The following is a 20,568-nucleotide window of genomic DNA, read 5'->3' on the forward strand; positions in this document are numbered from 1 at the left end:
ATTGTAACCTCTTCAGCACATGTCTTTTTTTCAACAGTGGGACTTTGCGGGGGCTTCTTGCAGATAGCTTGGCTTCACATAGGCGTCTTCTAATTGTAACAGTACTCACAGGTAACTTTAGACCTTCTTTCATCTTCCTGGAGCTGATTGTTGGCTGAGTCCTTGCCATTTGGCTATTCTTCTATCCATTCGAATGGTAGTTTTTCGCTTTCTTCTATGTCTTTCAGGTTTTGGTTGCCATTTTAAAGCATTTGCGATCATTTTAGCTGAGCAACCTATCATTTTCTGCACTTCTTTATATGTTTTCCCCTCTCCAATCAACTTTTTAATCAAGGTACGCTGTTCTTCTGAACAATGTCTGGAACGACCCATTTTCCTCAGAATTTCAGAGAGAAATGCACTGTAACCAGCATGTACAACATTTGCTGCCTTCCTTCCTTAAATAAGGGCAATAATTGCCACCTGTTTTTCAAAGAATGAATGACGTCACTAATAGAACTCCACACTGCTATTATTTTGAACATGCCCCTTTCAATTAGTGATTCAATTACACAGAATCAGCAGCATGCATGTCATGACTGTTGGGTCTGTTGGATTTCTATTACTCTACTACACCTACTAGTAAATTATTTGCCATGTAGAAATATAATTTCTACCAAAAACAGTGATTGATCAGGTTAGTGATGTCTGACTGCTATTATTTTGAACACAACTATATATACTCTCACCTCCTTATATGACCCAAATTGCATCGGTCAAATACCACCTTTCCCTTTTAACCCGGGTAAGTATACTGTATGGATGACTCCACTTTCCTCCTCACTTTGCTGCAAACGGTCTCATCTCCTCTTTATCCCACATATCCTTCGCTTACCATATTGCAGTATATAAATATAGCGTGATTAATTAAAAAAACAAAGTGCACTCACATTTAAAAGTGTCGTGCTGGGATACCACAGTTAAAAACCTTGTTATAATGTAATTTCAATGTGTTCAGGAATTTCCAAGATGGCGGCTCGTAAACATCCGGTTTAGCGGCTTGAGGTCATTGACCCACCTGCTAAGCCGGAAGTTTACGACAGGTAAATAAACTGTGCACTTTGAAAGTTCAGTTGCACTTATTTTCCCCAGAGTTTAGTAAATGTGCCAAAGCTCTGCTGATTTCCATCTACCAATCATGTGCAAGCAAAAATTTTCTTTTTTATTTCCTTGCACCTGATTGGGTATTTTTTACAAATTGAAGCTTTTACCACAATACAATTATCAAAGGAGAGCTAGGGCGAAAGCTCTTTTGGCCCTACTTCTATGGATCACAGGAGTGCTGACAGCGGGCTAAAGATAGGTATGGATGTTTATTTTTTTTGTAATCCCAAACTTCTCTTTTAAGGAAAATGAGTGCAACTGCACTTGCAAATTGCACAATCTATTTGCCTTTGGTAAATCAACCCCTCTGTGTCTCCTAAAGTAAAAAGCAACCTCTTCATTTTTTCTCTGAAAACTCTTGATTTGTAGATGGCCCAAATACATTTTTTATGTGAGAATAAGATATCAAGTTACCTCCAACTGTGTATTTTTTGTTTTAATGTTCAAGGTTGATGATAAAATGAGTCAAACCTGTATAGGCTTTTAATTTTTACAGCAGCTTTACTAATACTATGAATATCAAAAATGTTTTACATATCTAACCATATATTAAACATAACCAACAAGAGTTTTCAAAGTAAAGTTATGACAGGTTTTACATTTATATTATATTGTATACAAGGCACTATGTTAACCCCCCTGGCGGGATTCCCGAGTGTAGCTCGGGGTTAACTTTCAGTACCAAAAGCGGTAACCCCCGAGCTACACTCAGGATTGCCCTGCAGCATTGCTCAGGGATTCCCTCAAGCACTTACCTTGTCCTTCGCTCCTGTGATGTCCCCCTGCAGTGTCCCCGACCACCTCCTCCGGCCGATGCCGGCATTCGTCTTCCGGGTTCCATTCCCTGCGAGCGTCGGGACGTACGGAACGTACGGGACACAGAACTAGCGGGAAATTCAAAAAATGTAAAAGTCAATACCAGGGCGGACTGACAACTCATGGGGCCCCCGGGCAATAGGGGATCATGGGGCCCCTGTGTCCTTGCCCAAACTCAAGAAAGCCTATGAAAAAGGTACCAGGGGCATCTCATGGGGCCCCCTACTGACCCTGGGCCCTCGGGCAGTGCCCGAGTTTCCAAATGGTCAGTCCGCCCCTGCTCAATACACTAAAATCTCATAGTATAACATTACTGTATCAAACCATTTCATATACATTTTGTCCCGAGTGCTTTGTCCTGCGCCCTGCCTGCATTTTTACTATTCTTTCTGCCTGGAAACTGAGAAAAGTCCATAGCGTCTAAAAAAGTGTCCCTTTAGGTCAAAGCAGTTTTAGACCAGCTAGAGAACAGCGATAGTAAATTAGAACCACTTACAGAATTGAGTGATAATGATTTGTGGGGAAATTTGTCATCAGACACCGAAAACGATTTTGCAACTAAGATCAGTGATGTGCGAACTTGGCGCTCTATTTCAAATTTCAGTGTTTTTGGTTTGATTACATTATTGAATTAAATGTATTAATATTATATTATTATTTTTATGATTATTTATTGTATTATAATTTATGATTTCATGTTTCAAATTTTATCATACCTGAGATGTTTACTAGACTCTTGTTCGGATGGATTTCAGTGAGTTATTCCTAAGAATTACAGGCCTACAATAAAAAAATAACATATTTCCATGCAAAAAAAGTACCGCTTTGAGCACAGAAATACTGACATAATCAGACCACTAGGGAGGTTAAATGAATGCAGTCTCATAGTCATCACAAATAATTAAATGCATTGTTAAATGCAATTGATGTAAGTACCTGAATTTGAATTGGTATCAGCCTTCAATAATCCTCTGTACAGCAGAACTCTGTGAGAGGGAACGCACATAGGGACCAGAGATGTGCCAAGAAGCCGAGTGAGCCATCTGCTATGCTCATCAGTAAACTTTTACTCTTCTACTGTTCAGAAACAGGCGGGGAGGTGACCAAGCTGTATTACCTAACTGCAGTTGAGAAAAGCCAGGTCAACAGCCTGACTATGCTATTGGGCTGAATATGTCAATCTCAGGTCTGCATAGACAGAAATACAAGTTATTTGATAGGTGAAACTGTGCTGTGGTAAAATACAAGAGAGAAAATAACTGGTTGTTTTTTTTTTGTATTAGACCTTTTATACTGAATGCTCTTTTATGTTGCAGGGTTTTGGATAGACTTCACTCTGAACGGCCATGTTGGGCAAGGACGGATAAAGACATTCAGTACTGGCGAAGGAGAGGCCAAGATTTCAGTGTTTTATTCAGACATGGAGAAAACGGAGCAGCAGACAAGCCAGCCTTGCCAATAAATGTTGATGGAAAGAAAAGATGTAACATAGTAGATAAAAATGCCAAGGAATGTCACAACACTGTCATAGAAAATGTGCATAAAACAAGAAAGAAAGTAACAGTAGTTGTAAAAACAGTGGAACAGCAGACATCAGATGGCAGTTGTGAGAAAATAGAGGATTTATTCTCATCAAATCCAGAATGTGGTCCATTTGTGTGTCCCAGTAAGCAGAAAATACAGTTTATATCAAAGGGTAGTTCTCCTGAAGGTCCATGCCACATGGCTATAACTTCAAGTTCAGGTGACAACTCTTGCATTAAGGAAAATAAAAAGCAAGATAAGGATAATTATATTGTAAATCAGGACTGCAGCAAGAGTTCTTTCGCAAAACCGAAATATAGTCGACCCTCAAAGCCACCATCATATGAAGTTCACCAGCAAACGTGGGGAGCTGTAGATGTTGGTGAAAACAAAGATAATCAACAAAAAGATGAACATCACTCATCTCCCAAAGTTCTAGATCCCACCCAGGACTCTTGTGCTCATGACTCAGGCATGGAACCCCCTAATTACATACCTCCTCCATCATACAAGTCCCCACCTCTCCTGCATCCAGTCAATAAAACTTATAAAAAAGTGCCTAGACCAAGTGACTGCATACGGCAAAATATTTCAGCTGAGAAAACCAGCACAAGTGACAAAAAAAACATCTGTTTTCTCGGAAACAATGGTCCTTTCACTAAACCAGCCAGCCACAGGCACTCAGAAAATTGTAAACACTCCATACAATATATCCCTTTTGATGACCCCCGAATCAAACATATAGCCAAGGAGGCTGAGAAACACAACCACAGTAAAAAACACTCTTCCACAAATGATCCTTGTAGGGTTGAAAATGTGAGTCAGGACAGTAACCTTCACAAACGAGAACAAGATAGTGCCTTTATCAACCCCAAAAATATGGGACATCATCATGTAAAAAGAGAAGGTATTAAACATAAGCAGTGGCTGCACATCTCCATCCCAGATCAAATGTGTTGTCCACTACCTGAAAATAGAGATGGCGCTACAGCATGCAGCCTGCCAGAGGACAGTGAGCCCACTCACAAACTGTCTTTGAAAAAGACCCATTCTGACAGTGTTTGTGAAACTGTGACAAAAGTCAAAAAGTTTGAACCTGAGTCCTTTGTTTTTAGTAAAAAAAGTTCCAAGAGGAAACTTAATGAAACAATATTTTGCTTGGTTTCAATTCCAGTAAAATGTGATTCCAGCCCATCTGATATATGCAAGAACAACAAACGTTTAATGGACAATACAGACAGGATGAACATGCTAAAACACAGCAATGCGGGTCTCCCTGAGCAAAGGCTTTTAAGTGCATCTTCCAGTGACTTAGAGCTACAAACACTTACAGGAAACCTGAACAATAATACAGAGCTACTAAAACAAGCCCAGTTCAAAACAGAGGAAAACAAACAAGCAAATGACCTCAGATCTGGCGAGCTGCAACACAGGGAACTGACATATTCTGGCTCATGGCCAGGTGATCAGTACAAAGATCAGCAAACTCAAACATTGTTAACAGACATAGACATTTATAATGGGAAAAAAGGGAGTACACAATCTCAGATTGTTCCCCCAACTGGACTAATAGATGGGAGGCCATCTTCAGAAAATATGAGATCAAATGTATTTGGTATTAAAGGTCAGATAGGATTTGCACCTTCCAGCAACAGTGCATTTTCAAGGACATCCTTATTAGTGACACAGATCCCTAAAACAGAGCAACCCCGTGAATTTCCTAGCGTAAATGTTGATGGCAAGGGAAAAATAGTAAAGTGTGATAAGAGTGAGGTTGAAGAAGACCACCCATGCAATAAGAAAGAAGTTTTTGGTCAGTTTCTTTTAAAACCTGTCAACCGACGCCCTTGGGATGCTATAAGGGAACTGGAAAGTTTAAATAAAGAATTTCAGGAACCAGAAAGTTGTGCTAGCGATGGTAAAAAGAATGTAGTTAGAGAGCAAAGTAAAGTGATTCCAATGGACACGTCTTCCACAAGAACGGCATTGAGGAGAGAAATGTTAAACAACAGTCGTCACATTATAGAGGTTGAAGAAGTGCCATTGTTTGAGGTCCTCCAAAGTAAGTCAGAAAATTGGTGTACGGAAAAGGTAACATTTGATATTTGTGAGAAGACTGCTGAAATATGCAAATCATCCCAAGTGAAAGATGCTAACAATCAACCATCAAAGCTGTCTGATGGATACACACCAGAACAAAAACAAGTTCAAATTAAAAGGTCTGAAGATGCAGTTTCTACAAATGCACCTCCAAATACAAAAACAGAACAAGAACCTTCACAGCAAAGTCACACAAATGAAATTCCTCCCTCCAAAAACCAGCATGTTCCAGATGCTTTAGTCCACCATTTCAAAGAAGACAAAACCTGTTTTGACCATACATTTTTTGATGTAGTTAAAGTTAGCTCAGCAAAATTTGGCCAAATTGGTGATAATATGTTAAGGAAGTTGTCACTATCTGACAGAAGTCATGGACGGTCTGTTCCTGACCTGAGTAAACATTTTACTGGCACAAGCCAGAATGGAGACTTTTTCGAGGAGCACAACTTTTTGGACATTCCAGGGAATGAATCCCTTCATGAAAGAGCTGCTAGGATTCTTGGAATCGAAGTGACAGAGGATTCTCTAGTGTCAAATGGAAGCTCTGAAGCGCAGAGCCCAGAAAATTTTATGTTTGGTAGTGGAGCACAGCCAGAGAAGAATGAAAGTCATAAAGTGAGTGACATTTCATTTTCAACAAATGAGGCAGCAAGGGTTTTCAAGAGTGTCCTTCATTTGCCAGTAGACAATGAGAAAGCTGTTGAAAAATTAAAGAACATCCATCAAGATCAGGAATTATCTTTGGCATGTCCATCAGTTTCAGAGCAGAATGAGACAAATATTATGCGTAGTGCTGAGAAAAGGCTAAGGAGTACATCCAAAATGATAGAAACATTACAGGGGAAACTTGCATCTACACCAGTTCGCACTGCTATAGACCGCCTTGCCCGCATGAAAGAAGTTGATTCTGTCTCTAGAATGAGGCGGCTAAGCATTAAAAGCACAGATTCTGGTGATGAATTAGATGAGGAAAAACAGTTCCATGGAACACAAGATGGAAGAACCAGAAAATTCTCTATGGGTTCCATTTATAAACGAGTGATCTCCCTAGATGAAAACCTTCTAATAACACCAAAAGGCAAAGATAAGTTGGATTTATCTTGTGCAGGTAAGAAAACTGTTGAAATCCTTTTAATTGACTTTTTTAACTAATTAACTAATGCATATTCAGAAGAATGTGTTCAAATCAGTTAGTGGTCTGCTCTTCATTTTTGCAGAAAATGTTTAGGCAGCTTGACACCTAAGGAAGAAATGAGGAATGGGAAGGCATAGTTGTTGGAGCACCATTATGTGCAAGTATGCACACTACAGTATACTTGCACATTATTGCAAACTTACTCATAGTTTGCAATGCTCCAGCAATGATAGCCAAGCCTTCTCCATTGCCAACACTGCCTTTTTCTGAGATTCTGCTTTGCTACTGGATCTTCTTCATATGGTCATTGGGTGCCCAATAATGATGCTATTCCCATTCATGTACAAGAAGGTTTTATTATCGCAGCATTAACCTTTTTTAGAATTCATTTTTTTGTGGTCTTGAAAACACTGAAAGACGTCAATGAAGTTCTACTAGTAACTTTACAGAATAGTCAGATTTATGAATATTTTAATTAGCGGTGATATGTGATATATTGGCTAGCCATAAAGTCCAGAGAGGTCACACAGCATTTTTTTCTGTGTATCTGATAACCTCTTCATTTTTCTGGGTATCAGATAACCCCATCTAAATTTAGTATATTTCACCTTATGGTAGCCTGTACACAACTAAACCTCAGCAAACATTTCTTAGTTTTGGACAGAGTGGAGAAGAGTTAGAACCTTGTCAGCATTCACTGCTGGCTGTGTCCCTTTGGGGGGAGATTTCCTCTTTCTGCCTGCTCAAGTAACAATCTCTCACCTTTACAAGAAGTAAGAAGAAGAACTCTTCCAACAAATGGGCAGCATTAAAACCTGACACATGATCTAACCCTTCCCCATAATCTTAAATAAAATGTTGTAATATAAACTGTGTCCCTGTGGGATAGATCTTCCCTTACTTCCTGGCATGGAGACTACCTTTCAGCAGGACAGAAAAAGGAAAGAAAACAGAAACCAATTTAAACAAAGAAATTCTTTATCTACCCAAAGCAAACAAAACATTTTGTCTGGATTTCTATTTTAAAGTTTTATTTTAAATTAGTTGATTTCTATCTGTACCTAGAGAAAATCCCAGTGGGGCGTGTCAAGGTGCTTTCGGGTATATTGTAACTAGTCTTTTTTGCAGCATTGGCACAGTAAATTCTTCTTTCTAGCAACTCGACCATGCAGCAAATTTTTGTTCACATATTGTCATATTGTGCTCCTTGAAACAACCACACCGTCTTTTTCCAGAGCAGCCTGTATTTCTCCTGAAGTTACCTATGGGTTTTTCTTTGTATCTGAACAATTCTTATGGCTGCAGTCTTTCTTGGTCTGCCTGACATTGGCTTGGTGTCAAGAGATCCCCAAATTTTCCACTTCTTAATAAGTGATTGAACAGTACTGACCAGCATATTCAAGGCTTTGGATATCTTTTATATCCTTTTCCTTCTTTATAAAGTTCCATGACCTTGTTACGCAGCTCTTTTAACAGTTCTTTTCTGCTCCCCATGGCTCAGTATCTAGTTTGTTCAGTACATCCACATGAAAGCTAACAAACTCATTGACTATTTATACACAGGCACTAATTGCAATTTAAAAAGTCACAGATGTGGGAAATTAACCTTTAATTGCCATTTAACCTGTGGCTTCATATAATCACTATTCTTAAATAGAAGACCATTTTTTGGCATGAGCCGTCATATTTTCAATATCAATGCAAAATGCCACAATTTCTTCCAGTGTATGCAAAATTTTAAGCACAACTGTATATGTAATAGATTGTACAATAAGTTTGCAATATGTTAGACCACTTTTAACTATGGTCACAGCAATAAGAAATTTTAGCAAAGAAAATTCCCAGGACTTCTAGGATGAAGTAGCATTTGACACGATACTATCTTTGACAGTGATGGTGTTTAGTAATTTGTCCATTGTTATCAAATATGAGAGAGAAGACTCCTCAGTCATGTGTAAGCTGACCCAAGGATAGGCTTGTTCCTTCTGTCTCCTACATTCTTCAGCTCATGCATTCCCTCCCACTACGATGGTCATATGCTCTAGCCTTTCAGCCCAGGGGTACTTTTTAGAAAACAACAAACATCTAAGTATTGAAGTTGATTTTAGATTTGTGAAAGAATTATTAGAACACGTATTTATTTTTACTATTATCTTGGGCTCTATTTTACTGAAAAATATATAATAGTCTGTATTGCTGTTGGAGATTTTCTGTCACTTCTAGAGCAGGACAGGACATGAGGATACATCTCTAGCTGATCCCTGCAAAGCAGTAAAATCAAGCAAGAGTTCTAATCCTTCCTCACTTTATCCAAAATAGTATGGACTTACACTTTAAGGCATTGTCAGTGATAGCATTGTTCCATTTAAGATGCATTTAAGATTATTTTTTTGCTTTTCTGTTGTTTATATTCCACAGATGTATATGACCCAGCCAGAGTCGAGAGAGTGTAACTCTTGTCTTGGTAAAGGATTGTGTGTTACCGTGAGCATTGTGGGTCAAGGCAACAGAAGGTCTGACGTTCTCTGCTTTCTTATCGAAAGTTGTTAAAGCTATCTACGCCATTTCCACATTGCCATTACTACTGCCAAAACCAAGTCATCTGTCTTCTGCACTGTTACCACTAAATATCTGCAATGCAAAGGAAGGAGTGAAATTCACTAGTGAAAGTCCTTTCCTGAGAAGCACATGAAGGAAAATTCCAGGAGCCCTTGACCAACAATGTTCATAAACATGTAATTGTTCTCCAGTTTGCACACTTCGTGCCACAGTCCTGATGAATGTAATGTTGAACTCTGCACAAGTATGAGCGCAGGAGGCTAGTAACACAACCTGAATGTATCCACACCAACGTATCTTATACTTGGAGAGACTATCGTTGCTTTCTTTTACCTGTTTTATTACTGTTTTATTATATGGATGCTTGTTCGTTACCGCGTTTTTGGACGGATGGGTGAACATGAAATGAATCAAATTCATCCCACATCATTAAACCTCCTCGTTGATGACAGTTCTGCAATGAAAAATAAGACTTGTGTTGAAGAATTGATGTGTGTTCTATGAATGCAGAAACACTTCTAAACATGAGCTTGGAAACAGAGCAAACACATCTAATTGGCTGTGTATCTTTTCTGTTGGAGATGCGCAAAACATTTTGACTGTGGGGGAGGATTTAAAGACATGTATGAAAAGGAACTGGCTGCAATATAGCGTGTGGGCTTTCTTCATTGTAGAGGAACCAGTAAACATCTTTTTGACAGCTGATTTTTACAAGCAAAGCAAGCATTGTTGCTTATCATTAACGGTTGAGAAAAATTGCAATTTGGAACTGATTTCTAAAATCCTTTAGGGCTTGTACACATATATGGCTTTCAGTGAAAATGACAAAGGAAGTTTTAAAAAATTGGGCATGCCTATTGCTGAGTACATCCAAAAACCAATCAGATTTTGTCTTATTAGAATATGGAAAAATTCTTCCATTTTTTAGGGTAGTCTTGCTCCTTCCATCCGCTACATCCCTCAGATCATACATCTCCTCCCACTATGATGGCTGTATGCCATTGCCTTACACAGGGTGGACAAATCACTGTTTAATTCGGAAGGCTCTTGGCTCAGTCCAGGAACCAAATAACACTTTTTTAGAAGCTTGCAAACATCGTCTTTTATTGACATTAGGAGACTCAAAATAATCTAACAGCGTTAGACCCAACTCGTGATGAATAAGGGGCATTATTACCTGACTTTTGGGATTTATTCAGACCTGGACATGCTTGGTGGTGGCAGAAACATTGCCTTTTACTATTTTGTTTTTTACTTACCACCACACCTTAACAGACCTGCAAACCAATGGATGGCCTATAGACAAATTGGGACCTGCCCATTGCTGGTGCTTGATGCCATCTATGTGTACAATCCTTAACTCTCACTTTGTCCTCATAAATGAATCTTTAATAGCACTTAAACTACTTTATATATTAGTGTATGTAAAGGTAAAACTTTTACTTTTGGATAGATTTAGAAAGGGTTAGATCCTCTATCAAGTTTTATTGCTGTCAGTATCCCTATCGGAAAGATCCCAGTATTCCATTGGAAAATTGTCATAACAGCAAGGGGTGAGGGTAAATCATCCAATGGAGACAATAATTAAAAGGATTACAACTGTCTAAGCTGGAAATTTGCTTCACTTTGGGAAGATTTTCTCTAATTTCCTGTTGCTTCTCCAGAACAGGACATGCAGGAACAACTTCCCAATGGAACACAGACAGGCAAAACAACCCTGGTGGAGTATTTAACCCTTCCCTACTCTATCCAAAAGTTTAAAAAAGTTTTCCTTTACATACACTTTAACTTAAAAAAAAATAACATTTCTATACAGAAGACAGACTTCTCTTGCCCAGTTCTGCAAATAGAATACTTTTATTCTCAAGTATACAGCAACAGACACATAATTCAACTTAGCAGCGTCCACCCAGCTCTGATATATCAGTGTTGCTTTGACTGACCCTTTTTAAAACTAATTCCTACAGTAAAAACTTCAATTTTAGTAACTTAGGCCAGGCAGCCTGTTCAAGGATGCGTTCAGTGTGGCTCATTTTACTGTCGGTAAATACATTTTATTCTTTTTGACATGTTTTTATGAACTTCTGTAGGACAGAGGTGAGCACTGTTGGGTCTTATGCCTAAAATTGTGGTTCAGTCCTCCAACATGTAAATACTGATCAGTCGTTTGTCATTTAAAGGAGATTTCCTTTGTAAGCAATACTGTCACACAGGACAAAGAAGCGCTTTTGTTTACATTCATCAATGCTGTTGCTGTAATGTGTGAGGAACACACTGGTCAGTGAATGTGTGTGACCACCATCTGCTTTTTCAGTTCCTGTCTCCCTCTCTCTTCCCTGGTCTTCTACCTTACTATACCTCTCAAGGGCTTGCTCTGTATTAATGACTGTGTTACATGTAGAATCCAATTGCCCCAGTCATTTCAAAACCAAACAGATCCGATTGTTATCTATGAACAGCACACACAGTACTTATTTCATACAAAGAGCAACACAGCCACTAGTCCCTTATGACTGAAGACAGCTGGGCAGCAGAGGTAATTATTGGCCCTGATGCTTTGATACATTTGGCCTTTAGATAGGCAGCACAGCAATGAGGTGCAGTAACCCATAACAGCCAATAAAAAATCTGCAATTACCAGTCTGATGGCTGAACTGCTATAATCTGATTTCTGATTGGTTGCTGTCTTTGTTAATTTTCTTTTGCATTGTAAATAGTCATTTCCTTCTGGGTTCCAAGTGTCACCTCCACACCATAACATGTTTTAGGGTGTCTCACTCCTCTTAATAGGCTTTTCAGTTAGATGAGTGTAGGACTATGAGTGAGGCCTTATGTATGCATATGGGGGAAATTGTTCTCCAGAACTCTCTGGGGGGGAGATCTCAGTGTTGTGGTCCTTGAGAGATATAGGAAGCTAATTTGGGAATTAGCTCACCAGTATTCACCCATTATTTAAATATCAGTTTGGAGTGGGTTTAACCATATATGTTGAAAACCCAACTATATGTTAAATACTATTTGGTCTGTAGTGTATATCAATCTCTGTTGCACCAGAACAGCCTATTGAAACCCACTGTTCATGAACTGCAGCCCACGTCCTTGTTTATTGAGTGTTCTTGTACAGCTAAAGGGCCATTGGCTGCAAACCTATAGAAATATGTATTATATGTAGTTTTATGACATTTAGACAATGCTATTAGCTTAAGTGCCTATGTTAGCTTACACCTGGTCACATATGCAAGAAACCAATAGACCCTACATCCAAAGACGCTTCCCCATCACCTAACATTTCATACTAATCTGCACTTTATATAACTTGTCATTTTTGGTGATTTAGTGGCCTATATCAAAATAAGACACATCAGCGCTCACCGTTCATGTTTTATGTGTGCAGCTCAAAAATATGAAGGTTATAACTGTGTTCCTATCCAGATATTGTTGGTTGAATGCCAAATGCTGGGGGAAAGCAGTAGGTAGCAGCTTCTCTGGAGCCCATAGTCTCCGGGGACCCCACTAGACTCTGGGAGGCTCAGTTGTTTTCCAACTTTCTGTAACCATGGAAATGGCCCTGTTGTCTGTTTATTAGTAACTAGAACCTTGAAACCGCTGTGTGAGAACTACAAACAAATATTTATACATTTAATATAGGCCAAGGAAGGGATTCTAAATGCCTTGGGCCCTGTACATGGGTCACAGATCCCTTGCAGTGCAACTGCTCAAATGTCCACTGCAACCTTGGTGGCCTCATCCAGGAAGTGTCAGATTGAAGAATCATGTTTATTTTTTACTTCTAGCAGCCAATCAGTGACTCATATATCAATCAGTGGCTTATATATTCTGCTGTAGTAACAGGTGAAAATTTGATTGGATGCATGGAGGGAAATGCAAATTGTTCTTCTGTCAAGCTTTTCATACATGAGGAGCTACGTGGTGGGCAGGTGTGCCTATCTGACATGCAGACAAACTCTGCGAACTTAGCAAAAGTGGCCAATATACATTTTCCAAATGACTAAGTAGGTACAATCTGGGGGTTTTAAGGTGCCAACATATATTGTGAGCACCACCTAATCCTTCTAAAAGAATTTGCCAATGATCATCTGGGAAACGCATTATGTACAGGGTTCAGTCTGCCACTTGATCTTTATCTTTATTAGGAACTCTAGAGGGAGAAGATCTTCTCTTCCCCATAGCTTAACATATGACATAATAAAGCTTTAATAGCATCTGCTTGTTTTTTCAGGTGATTCTCTAATGTTACCATATAAAGTGAGCTCATAGATTTTTTGTAAAGCCCACTAGTGGGCAAATTATACTTCTTTATTGTGTCCACACCCTTTATTGGATCTTCCACAGGAATTTGCAGGGTGCTTACTTCAGGCTATGGCCATAGTGCTTCAGCCAAAATGCTAAATTTAGCCCATCACAGCTATTTCAGGATTGGGCGAGATCTAATGGTGCGATCCAGGGAAGCTTGCTGTAGTGATCTGGCAAAGGAACAAACCTTTTTCGCATATCATCTAAAACACAACATTCTGGCTGGGTGTTGTCTATCATAGACCTTTAGGATTGCCATATTGTCATGTTATGATGAGTGTTTACAAGAATGCAGATTAGAATGCTTTCTGAATGTTTCAAAGTACAGAAAATTAGAACCCTCACCACCACCATCACCACCAGCAAGCCTGGGCCAGCCCACAGATCCGCATTTTGAAACCCCATCTTTCATTAAGACTCTAATAAATATAGTTTATTATCAAAACATCCATTAATAAAGAGGCTATTAAGGCCAACAACCTCCAAAACTCATACTCCTCCTTTGTATATTTGTTGGGAAGCTGAGTCTCAGTGTCTCCTGTAGTAAGATATCTTCTTGAAAATTCCTAGTTTCTATACCTGTCTGTGCTATTGCAGAGCCAATTGCCCTGTCGGATTCTCAATATTGTAAAATTCCTAAATAAATAGGGAGTCCAAAGTGTTTGTTACATCTTTTAATAAGCTGAAGACACACTATTGCTGGTAAATCTAATCACTAGAGTCAGTGAAAGATAAGATTCCAACAAGTGATTCAACATACTGCTACTTGCTCAAAACGTCAGTTCTGGGTGGGTTTGGCCATTAGCAAACTGTGATACTAAGGGTGTGATAGATTTCTTGAATATCTAGAAACTAGGGCAGAAGTGAATAAGTAGATGTGACACGATGTGCAGCCTATGCTGTTTTATTTTTATACATTTGCTGTATTTTAGTGTTACTAGTAGCAGAGCCTAGAAGATGACATGCAACAATTCACATGAAATGGGTGTTTTAGTCATATGTCACTTTTAGTGTTAAACTACTTTATATAAAATGACTATTCCAGTAACTCTAGCTGTGGGCCGGCCACTAGACACACCAGCAGTGGTCTTGTGATGTAAGTGATTCAATGTGGAATTCCCCTCAGGAGAAGAGTTTTAATAAAATTGGAGGGTTAATAGCAGATTTAGAGAAAAATGGTTGAAGGTTAAAGCTAAACGTTTGTCAAGTTATTGGGTTCCCAGTTGCCCCTTATTAAACCACCAAAAAGAACGTTTAACTCACATTGTGCCATTTTTTATATATAGCATATTTTAGACATCATTACTCCACCTTTACAGCATACAGTTTGGTGTGTTGTGATAGAGGCCAGCAGAAATATGGGTTTCTATCATGATGGCTAGGCATTCCTAGGTGGACTTCATTAGCATGCAGACTGCTTTAAATGAAAGTATAGCTGTTCAATTACCTAAAAGTTATGGACAATGACAGCCAGACTCGGGAGGAAAAGGCTGGAGACTCTGGTCGCCATAAAGTAATACAGCTGTTATTGTAGAATTGGTGGCTTCAGGTGCACACTGTGAACTTCTCACAGCATAGAGGAGTATCTATATAAAATTGCCTATCTGTACCTACAACTCTTGGCTAACGGGGGGCTGGTAAGCAGCTCATAAATCTGAAAAATCTGGGATGAGACAAAACTCTCTTGTATGAATCCAAAAACTAAAACTAGATACTGGCATTAGCTATCAATGTGAATTATTCCTGAATTGTGTTATGACTGGTGTTTTTTAACATGGAAAGATTGCTTTCTACCCTGAATCTTGTATATTGTAATACGTAAGTTTAAGTTATTTTTAGGGGGAAACAGCTGGAAGAGACCTTTACGATGTGAGCTGCTATCAGATGCCACGCATTCTATCCAGATGAGTTATAACTCTATGGACTTTTTGTTACTTTTTTTTTAGCAATGCACTTTTCTCGGAGCATGACGTAACCTTTAATACTATTAGCAACGTTATGTCTTTTATATGAAAGGATATTCAATGTGAATATACAGCACCATGGCAAACAAATGGTGTTGTCACTGTGGATGCTAAATGTATACAGGTGTTTGCTTCGACTACATGATATTATCTCATGTTAACTACTCTCTCTCTTCTTCTAGAGTTAATCACTTTTAACTATGGCATATGCAAGCTTAGTCAACAAAATAATGCAAGGGAAAATGTACAAGGTGTGTTAACCCATAGAAACCAATTCATCTAACTGAAATCAGTGGCGGAATACTGAAATCTGATTGGTTGCCATGAATTTTGTTTATTGGTTTCTATGGGTTGCTGCGTGTCCCCTTTCCTCTATACACTACTTTGTTGAATAAGCCTGTTGAGTGAGTAACATATAGAACTATGATAGTCCCACCATAATTCCAGGTTCTCCTTACATCCATCCATCTCAGCCATAATGATACAAAGTTCCTGGGTGTTCCCAGTTCTCCCGTTGTATGCTCAGTAACAAATGACAGATCCAACAGGGAGAGTCGGACTCTTGAAAAAGCCACATAGGAGATACTGACCTTGGAGCTCTAAGAAATTTCCCAGCCATAGTCCCTCAGAAATGTAACATTATTTAGATCTTTCAGACCCTCAAAGTCTTAAATGTCAGTTTTGGCTGGAGAGATCATTTAAATGCTGGACAATCTAAAACTTCAACCCAAAATATATTTTGAAGCTTTTCTTTTGTCATATTTCTGTTAAACCTGAACTCCAGGCAAAAAAAAAGCTAAATACACAGGTGAAATACATATATAGGAGCTGTTTTATCTGCCAAATGATTTGTATTTCTGTTCATCCAATTTTGAGATTTAAACTGCTCTGCTACATAGCATAAACCTGTCTGGCAGGGCAGGCAACCTGATTGTTGCAAGAATTCTGGGCAAAACTATTAATTTTCCATGCAGTGGGGCTGTGCCCACACTGCATGGGTTAAAATGCTTCTTTTTTGTTTACGGGCTCAGCAAATATATACTTACCTAATCCACCGATCCACCGAGCGCAACGCTCCTGCCCCCCCTTGCATGCTAGAAGTCTTGTGAATGAGCTGTTGCTCACAACATCAAGCTCATAGAACAGCTCCGAATGTGAGAAACAGTCCACCGGAGGAGCGCGTTTTTCCGTAGAATCGGAGGAATGGGTAAGTACAGCTTTTCCCTGAGCCCGTGAACAAAATGAACACTTAACACATGCATTGCGGGCACAGACCCACTGCATGGAAAGTTTTGACCAGAGTATTGCTTTAACGAACCTATCTGGGTTTTGTGCTTCCCCTGCCTGTGACTGGACAGTGAAAGGAGAAGCAGCGGGCTGATGAGCTCATCTCTGTGCTTTCTCCACCTATCAGCATATCCCCTGTTAGCACATAAGAATTGCAGTACAACTGATTGGCTCCTTGTGTTTCTTCTCCCTCTCCTAGCAAGAGCCCTGCTGTGCAGTCAATGTCAAGAGATTAATACTAAGTCAACTGCAGGTACTTACATTGTTCGCATTACAATACAATAGATTCAGTATGTATTATTAGGTACAAGCAGTCCCCGGGTTTCGAACAAGATAGGTTCTGTAGGTTTGTTAAGTTGAATTTGTATGTGAGTTGGAACAGGTACATTTTTTTAGGTATAACTACAGCCAGAAAAGTATTTTTAGGTTTTGAATAGCATAGGGAAGGGTTAACTGGCCATGCAGTGATGTATGATTTCTGACAGCTCCGCTGCACAGTAAGCGACAGCATGTGGTGAGCACCAAGATGGCCGCCCGGCAGTTTCTGGGACCAGCATGATGACACGCTGCCTTCGTTCTTAAGTACAAACTGTATGTAAGTCAGATGTTTGTAACTCGGGGACTTCTTGTACAGAGCTGTGCTTTTTTGTGTCTAGAGTTCAGCTTTAAAGGCTACTAAATAATAATAAGAAAATGATCCTAAGGGCTCGTTCACACGAGTTGCCAGGAGGCTGTAAAATCAGGAGGTTGAACCGCAGTTTTAGGCCCCCCAATGCCTGCCAGAACAAGGGCAAGTGGGCACTATGGGCTGCACACATGCAGTTGTAAAATGAAAGGTTGTTTTCTGCCAGCAGTACCACTGCTACGTGATCCATTCAAATGAATGTAGCCACAACACAGACATCCTGCAACCGAATGCAGTGCTCATAATTGCAGCATTTTGAAAATTAAAACAGGCAGTGAGGAGGTGACCTATTGTCAAATGCCCTCTGAAAATCAATCCACCACAGACAGATTTTCAGAGGAGCAGCTATGTTAGCTGCACGTGTGAACGAGCTCTTAGGCCTCATGCACACTGGACATTTTTGCAGCTGCTATTATGGGTATCTGGCATTTTTTCCCTGCCTCTGAACTCTCCTGTATGTTAGCCTATGTGTCCATGCACTCATAGACTTTTAGAAGCTTTTAGTAGCAGGAGCTTTAGGAGGCAGAAAAAACCCACTTCCAGTACATCCAGGAGCAGCTGAGTTTTGGCAAAAAAAAAAGTTTGAAGCTTGTAAATGCGCCTAAACACACCGAAACGTGTGGTAACGCTAGGTGCATTTAGCGCTTGAGCGTTAATTTATTTCAGTGGCTATAACAAATGATTATTTTGGCCAATTAAATGAATTAACACCCAAGCGACTGAAGCCTATAAACGCGCCTAAAAGAATCACACACATTTACAAGCGTCAGGCGTTTGCTCTGCCAAAACCTCCTACCAGGAGGACAGGCTTCTAGGAGAGTTTGCCTGTGTGCATGAGGCCTTAGTGTGATCAAGAATACTGAGGAATTCTGAAAAACATTGATACTTGTGTGGCCAACATAAACAAGCTGGAAGAATATAAAGATGGATTAGCTGCTCTGTGTAGTGGCAACTTGTCCTATTTTAACATGAGATAATGCTATGTTGCGACTTACAGCTTGAGTATGACACGAGGGACTTCAATCCATTTTCTTCCTACTTTGTATACATTAGGCCTCAGATATAAAATACTGTACCAAATGTAAAACGTATATGTTGCTCAGAGCATTGGGTGCCCAACCTAGGCCAGACACAAGGCCTACTTGGTTTAGACTGGTTGCTATGGGCAACGCAGCTTTATTTTACAGTTTTTTATACTGCATAATGGCCTAGTTTGTGAGGTTGAGAATACAAAGAATTATTTTCTAAAAGCCACTTAAGTCTCCAGCCCCTTTGGAGATTCTCAGGCTCACAGTGAACACTGGGATCATAATTCCCTTCTCCCATAATCTGTCTGTGTGTGATAGCAATACGTCTGAACCATGGGGTGGTCCCAAAAAATGGGGCAAACTAGGGTAACAGGGTTCTTGTGGCAGGAAAATGGCTGAAGTGATGTCATAATATCTGCCATAGTCAATCTATCTCGCTGGCAACCATTAACATGACAATATTCGTCCCTACTCTGTATGCTTGACGATAACATTTTTAGGTGTATGAAGGAATCCATTTCATTCTACGCCTCAGGGACCACCCCTGGTTTATACCGTAGTCCAACACAAATGGGCCTAATTAATAAAGCATTGCAAAAAAGCAATGAGAGTGTGCAGTAACTTATTCTATCCAATCAGATTTCAGTTTGCCGCTACCAGGTCACCGAAAGATGATTTCTAAATGAACGATTGACTGTACTTTACACCATGCTGCTTGCCTTATTGAATAAGCCCACAAAAATGGTTATGAAGTTAAATATATATATATTGAGCATCTGCAAAACATTTCTTAAGATGTATTTTAAAAATTAGCTGTTTCACTTACACCTGTTTTTGTTACAAGTATTTTTTTATGTAGAATATCTTATGAAAAAAAAAAAACATTAAGCTGTCTTGTAATCATTGACATACACTATTGCATTTCAGTAATAAAAATGTGTATAAATGATAAACGTAATAAAATGTGCCAGGTGCCTAGACACAACAGAATCTGCCATTATGTGGACAGAGCTAAAATTTTGTCTATGAACTCCCTAGGAACTGACGCATCTCCTGTCTTAGTGATGTCATCAATTGCTGGGATTTCATTGGCTGCCTAATCAATGGTTCTGTTACAAAATGGCCGCCTCATTGTGTGTAGTCAGCTGATACGCTAACCATTTCAACTGAAATACCACTGATGTTTGCACTTAATGTGACCTATTTTGTTTTCTATATTGTAGAAAGAAAAAACATTTGTATGGCAAATATGTCAGTGACAAAAAAAAAAGAAAAAAGAAAAAAAAAAAAAGCTCATTTAAAGTATCTATTGCTTTTTACAGAATATGGTCTATTTTTTTAACATGTACACATGCCACAAGTTGCCAAATAAAAGGAAAATATTATATGTAGTAAATATGGTGTGTTTGTTTTTAGAGCTCTTTGGAATGCTTATTGCTCCGTAACTGTGATATAACTGTAATATAAAGTATATTTTAATGTGATATGGTTTTGGCTTGTGCAACAGAATGTTGGCTATGATGTTATCGCACCTCGTCTAGGTGAAGACCCCGAATGCACTGCAGATCGCTCAGCAGAGGGCCCACATTCCATAAACATTAGGCAATCCCTGGAGGTGCTCCATAGCATTGCTCTGCTTGGTTATTGGATCTTTCTTTGTTCATATAGGTTTCATTTCACAGACAATTTAAAAGGAGAAAGTCTGGTTCTCCTCAAGCACATCTTGTGAAACCTACTGGCAGGTAGATGAAGTATTTTAAAGGAAAGAGAAGCAATGCAGTGCTCATTAAAATCTAAGAAGACAGATGGAGCAGCTTTATATGAGCTAACATACATTTACATGGCACTGCTAGATGAAGCACAAGGATGGACACATTGGCTGTACATCCCGTGCTGGTGATCAGTGGTCTGTAAGGACAGGAGGCCAAAACGGTGTTACTGTTACAGGAGTTCAGGAGGAGTAAGGGTTACTGTCATAGAAGTATAGGTGAAGTCAGGGCTGCCATCAGAGGA

The 20,568-nt window shown here is 39.3% G+C and overlaps 1 protein-coding gene across 1 annotated transcript in view; it reads left to right on the plus strand.

The window, feature by feature from the left end:
• JCAD (junctional cadherin 5 associated) overlaps nt 1–19,951 on the plus strand; it is a 159,911-nt gene extending 139,960 nt beyond the window's left edge. Inside the window, exons 3-4 of the mRNA XM_089668660.1 lie at nt 3,276–6,691; nt 9,137–19,951. Coding sequence (XP_089524786.1) covers nt 3,276–6,691; nt 9,137–9,171 — 3,451 coding nt within the window. The 3' untranslated portion in view covers nt 9,172–19,951. The remainder of the gene's footprint in view (nt 1–3,275; nt 6,692–9,136) is intronic.
• Nucleotides 19,952–20,568: the final 617 nt, after the last annotated feature.

The sequence above is a fragment of the Staurois parvus genome, unplaced genomic scaffold (genome assembly GCF_062004578.1).
Source record: "Staurois parvus isolate SC_StPar_1 unplaced genomic scaffold, SC_StPar_1.0 ptg000061l, whole genome shotgun sequence".
Lineage (NCBI taxonomy): Eukaryota > Metazoa > Chordata > Amphibia > Anura > Ranidae > Staurois > Staurois parvus.